Below are 6,000 nucleotides of genomic sequence, written 5' to 3'. Positions count from 1 at the left end.
AATCCGTGCTATTTCGAGAATCCGTGTAAAAAAAAATCCGTGTTATTTCGAGAATCCGTGTAAAAAAAAATCCGTGCTATTTCGAGAAACCGTGCAAAAAAAATCCGTGTTATTTCAAGAATCCGTGTAAAAAAGCCGTGTAAAAAAATCCGTGTGAAAATAATCCGTGTAAAAAAAAGAATCGGGTGTATAATGTGCTGCTTCAAGTGAAAATTAATTGTTTCACTATACTAATAAAAAAAGTTAATTTAATATGAATGCTAAAATAGTGTGATTGTTATCCGTTCATCTAATGTGCGAAAATAAGTAAGTCAATTCTAAAAACTACTTTATTGGGCACACAGAAAATCTCTTTCACTGCCTGCCTGAAGAAGTACATTAATCTTGTGTTATTTAAATAAACTATTCTTGATACACTTTTCAAAGAAGCATTGATAAATGTCTCTCTACAAAATGCTATACATATTATTGTCGAATTATTGATTAATTTCGTGATGAGCCAACGTTGCATCCAGGCCTTAGGGGCAAGTCAGAGTAAAGTTACCCTAAGTGGTGGATTTTTTGTTAAATTAAGGTACACTGGGGAAGTGGAAAAGGAAAAATCGATAGTACATGTTTGAATTAGTGTAAAACCAGTTTAAATGATTTAAATGCGTTCAATCAAAATGAGCTATCAAAAACAGTCAATTTTGCACCAACTGTGCGGTAATTCATACCATTTTGGTAGCTTGAAATTTATGGAAATAGATTTTAAAATTAGGAGTTGTTTTTCCACTTACCCTAGTGGGATGGGGGAAGTGGAAAACCCATATTACCTTGACCTTCAATAGTGATAAGTAGTTACATATAACTAAAATCAATACAATAATTGCTCTGAGTATCTTTTGTGGAATAATTTCATTACCTTAACGGAATAGATCCTCAAGGAATTCTCGTAATAGCTAGGGGAGGGCTGGTTTTGCCTTCTCGAACACTAAGTGTACGTAAAGTCTATATGTTCGCCCAAAAGATGAACTTATTAAAGGAAAAATGGGACTTATAGGGTTTTGAACCAATCAACTTAGTTTAATGAATTGAGATGATGTCTGTATGTGCGTATTTGTATGTATGTGTGTGCGCAAAGCACGTAAACAATTATCAGCAATTCTTAAGTACTTGTTCTTAACCAATTTGTTGGCAAAAAATTGCATTCAACGGCGAAACTTGTTATGAATAAAAATTAATGTGAATTATACAATATATTTACCTATCAGTGCTATTTTTAACTTTCTTATACATTTTTTTTCATTTGTAAAACATGTGATAGGCATCAATACCGATAGGTGGATTAATCAAGCATTTTCTTATTTATGTGAGTCCAATCACCGCTGGAATCACAATGATAACAAAGAAGGAACATATTAAGCTTCACAGCTATCGAAATAAACCATGGAGGGATGAAAAAAAAAATGCGTATTTAGAAGATTATCCACTTTCCCCGCAGTGTTTGATACCTGGGGTATGTGTAAAATCTTTGAATTATTTGCTTTCTTGGTACAAACCACTACCAATTGAATGGGATTAGTTTAATTGTATTATAATGGTCACCAGTGATAAAAAATAACTTGAAAAAAGAGCAATTGGTGCAAATAAGAATTGATTTTATGAATGCAAAAATCAACTTTTCGCGAAACCTAAAATTACAGTTTAAGCGTTAACCGTGTTAGTGTATGTATTATACAAATTTCAACATAGTATTAGTTTGAGCATCAAAGTATATTCTTGCATAATGTTATGATGCGGTAAAAACTGTAAAGTAAGTACAATTCCAATTTTTCGAGTCGATTTTTACACTTACCCCCTTTTTCCACTTCCGCCAGTGTACCAGTGTACCTTACACAAATTAAATAAAAATAGTCGCATACTGCTAATACCGTATTTTACCCTACCTATAGATGTGAAATTTCTTTCCAAATAATAAGTTATGAACAGTCATATTATAAGATTCGTTTATCTTTATTGGTATTCACAAACGTGATTTCTTTCAAATCTCACGCGCGAGTCCTACGAACGTAAAAACGAACATCGGCTTACACTCCTTTGATCGTTTTCATTTGAGTATTCTCAACGAGTTAAAGTAATAATTGAACATACACTAGACCCAGTCATCCATCTGCAATGGCTCCGATCCAATTAAACTTTTTATGTTTATTTTACGTGTTACTTCAAACTAGACTCGATTTCTTCGCATGCACATATTACATTTCTCGTAATCTTTCGTTCCGAATAACTTCATCTCAATCAGACGGATGCGGCATTCACTCTCCATCCGCCGAACTGTTTCCGAATGCATCTAATTTTGGACTTTTATATCCTCATTCCAAGCACTTTAAGCTCCTTCGTCGTGTCTTCCGAGCCCACTTGAGCTCCGACACACAATCTTCTCCGAAGTCATTGTTGCGGCTGTATCAAACTGTGCAAACATTGTCCTACCTCTGAGCAACATCGTCGGTATTTCCTAATCAACTTGACTATCTATCATATCTATGGTTATTTATTCTGCAACTGCTCCCATGCTTTGTCGTCCTATCTATGAGCATTTAATAACGCTTATGCATGTGTTTGTGTGCCTGTATGTGGGCACAGTAGCCGGTACGACACACGTGGAATTGGCTTCATCGTCCGAAATTGGTGTCTCCGACCGGAACTATTCATGGTTTGGTCGTAGGTCGGTCGGTCGGTTGGTTGGTCTCTAGAGTCTTTTGGTATCGATTATATCTCTACGTCCGCACACGGACACATCCTTTTCCTGGCATACTCCTATTTTTCGTAATTGATGATTTTTCATCTTAAAATCGAACACTTAAAAAGAGAAGATTAATGCTAACATGTTCTGATGATGGTGGCAGCTTGGGAATCCTGCTGCTGATGATGAGGATAACTTTTGGGAAAGTAGCTAATCATTTTTACTAAGAGAATAGAAGTCAACATAAAACATTAAATGGGCGGACCATCTGTGCGGTTTAAATATGATTGATTATGCTATGGCGAAAGAAACTGTGCTGTCTATGTACTCAGTATTTTGCTGACTATAATAAGATTGTGATAAGATTGGCTTAACAGTTGAGGGCGTATAATACGCTGATAATACGCACTGTGATTATGGTACCCATTACAAGTAAACATAAATTTCTATTTATTGTTGTGTGCCGGAGGTCTGTGTCTTGCAGGAGATATTAGTCTATCGAATTTCATAATCATGGCTTTACTTCACTATTTCTAGGGTATTTTCCGGAAGCCGTCATCCATCTTAATGATGGATAACTTTTAATGGACTTAATTTATTGTTTAAGCCAAAATGTTTGTGAATTATGACAGAGTTTTTTGTTACCTACTTGAACTTTGAAGTTAAGATGACTGATGTTCATTATTTAGATCTTGCTTAAGATTTGGAAAATATTTAACAAAACATGTAGATGCCATGTTAACAGAGATGGGTTTCTATTATAAGTTTTCTACATTTTAGAATGATTTGATTTCTTTCCTTGATTTCCATGGGCCATTTTAGTCGTATAGTATTGTATTGGGCCAAATTCCGTATAGTATTGTGGCATATGTAAAAATGTAGAATTTTTCGCTTTTACTTTTTTATATTATCATTTATATTATTAGCCATCAATTTAGTTAATGAGTAATGACATATACGGAAATGATTCTTCTGTACAATATTTGTTTGATTGTTTTCATGTTTTCATCTTACATTTGATATTTGAAAACAATTTTCAGAAATATAAATGTGGTGTCATTTTTAAGTATTTGAAGTATGCTTTATTGAGGTTATACTGTAAAATTTTGAGCTAGCAATAATAGTTAATACTCAATATGATTTTATTGTTTGTTGTTATTTCTATAAACAAAATAATACTTATATACGACAACTATTCAAACTGAAAATCAAAAATTATATATTTTTGAGCCTTGAGCTGAGTGTCAGAAAATTATAAAAAAAACCTCAATAGAGCATACTGCATAAACCAGATGAACATCCTGCATTCATTACGCGTAGGGTCGCGTGAATAACTGGATTTGAGTTACCTATCCTAAATATAATATTAATTTGTTAATATATTATCGTCTTTCGGTAGGAAAATCAGGTCAAACTCATATAGAAACAAAAACTAAAACCAAATAATAATAATAATATTAATAAAAACTAGAAGACAGTCAGATGAAAATAACGATTCAATTGGACTAAATTATAGCTAACAAAGCGCTTAAGTATCAACACAAATACATAGGTATTTCACTACATTCATTCAACCCAACAAACTATTCAATGCAGCTCCTATAGGTTCTTGTACGATCGTCTGGTTTGGTCGGGTTGTCTGAGTCCTATGAGCAATACATAACAGCTTTTCGTCGTCTCGCTATCCTAAACACATAGTTCGCTTATCCTATTCGAGGCCTTAAAACTAGCGGGATCCTAGTTGAACCGGATCGGAGGTATGTGGTTACCACATCGTGGGAAATTGGGTGGCACTGGTGGAAGATCAGCCTTGGATCCTATATGGACGACCAGATTCATACCGATCACAATGTGGAACTGGAAGTGGCAATGGAATAGCCAGTAGCCTGCGATGGGAAGAAAAAGCGAAATGGTCAAATGTATGAATTAAAATTGAGTCATTTATCGATCAAACCTGGATTGTTGGCTCTAAACCGCATCACGACGTAGCCATTGTTGGGCACTGCAATCGAGTCCTTGAGCGGGGGTAGGTTGAACTGTCGGTTCAGCAGACCGCGACGATCCAAATCGAGAGCATGGCGCAGGTTGATCTTCTTGACGGTGGTATCGGGCGAGCGGCCCATACCGATCACGTTAAACGTGTGACCGTGTAAATGGAACGGATGACTGAGATTGTCTTGTTGGACTGAATAAATATGAAAGCGGTATTAGTCTTTGCGTATCACTCCAGGGAAAACATTTCACCTCACCTTCATCTACCAGGACGACTTCGACGATCGCGTTCAGGGGAATATCAACGGTGTGGGTGCACATGCAGTTCGGGCCGCAGTCTGGTGGGCGGTTATCGCCGTTGCAGAACTGCTCCGGTGGGATGTCCTCGATTTGGGACAGCATCGGCGATGGCGGTGACACGTAGGAAATTTCGTCAATCAGCGAAATCAAATGATCACCGCCGGGGGCAACTGCAGAAAAAAAAACAAAATTTATGCTGCTTCTTCATGTTTCACGTATGTGATTATTTGATTAATATTTAAATATAAGGCAAACTCTTAAATATTAAGGACTGTTCTGCGTCCTCACTTTTGCAATTCCCACCGACGAACCAAAACGTGTCACTTTATACAAAATAATTTGCAACCCACGATTATTATTATTATTCATTCAGTCTAAAGCCGGGGTGGCATGCACAGTACGTAACAGTCGTCTCCATTCAGCTTGGTCCATGGCTGTACGACGCCATCCACGCAGTCTGTGGAGGGTCCGCAAATCGTACCTCGCGTACCTCGCCTACTTGTGCCAGTCAGATCACTATCGAGAATAATTTTCACCGGTTTACTGTCCGACATTCTGGCTACACGGTAAAAAATCAACACGCTCAATTTAACTGTTCCATCTATTGAATGGTCAACTTTAAAATCACTATTATTGAAAATGATATTCCTTTGATTTTGAAGTGGTGTCACACCTTTCACGAGTGTGTTGAATGCAGACAATTCCATAACATCAACACTGTTGATCAAAGTGCTACTCACTGGATGTTGAAATGATTAGCACTTCGATCAGCACCAATAATGTCTCCACTACGTACCAGGTGCACAGCAGTCTTTCGGTTTTCGCGGTATTTTCGATGGATGGTTCTCCCAATAGCTGTTGCAACTCGTGGTTAATTCGCCTTCTCCACGTACTACACCACACCATAGCTGGTATGAAGCACTCTCCTTTCGAAAACTCTAAGTGCGCGTCGGTCCTCCACGATCATCCACGTGTTGATGACT

The 6,000-nt window shown here is 36.9% G+C and overlaps 1 protein-coding gene across 1 annotated transcript in view; it reads right to left on the bottom strand.

Annotated features, from left to right (window-relative positions):
- Positions 1-1,971: 1,971 nt before the first annotated feature.
- Positions 1,972-6,000, bottom strand: part of LOC134210861 (uncharacterized) — a 537,480-nt gene continuing 533,451 nt past the window's right edge. Inside the window, exons 7-9 of the mRNA XM_062687235.1 lie at positions 4,975-5,187; positions 4,680-4,910; positions 1,972-4,611 (exon numbers count right to left, since the gene is read on the bottom strand). Of these exons, the coding sequence (XP_062543219.1) occupies positions 4,463-4,611; positions 4,680-4,910; positions 4,975-5,187 (593 nt within the window). The 3' untranslated portion in view covers positions 1,972-4,462. The remainder of the gene's footprint in view (positions 4,612-4,679; positions 4,911-4,974; positions 5,188-6,000) is intronic.

This window comes from Armigeres subalbatus, chromosome 2 (genome assembly GCF_024139115.2).
Source record: "Armigeres subalbatus isolate Guangzhou_Male chromosome 2, GZ_Asu_2, whole genome shotgun sequence".
In the NCBI taxonomy this organism is placed as follows: Eukaryota; Metazoa; Arthropoda; class Insecta; order Diptera; family Culicidae; genus Armigeres; species Armigeres subalbatus.
The sequence above is the reverse complement of the archived record's forward strand: the minus strand, read 5'-3'. Positions and strand labels throughout refer to the sequence as shown.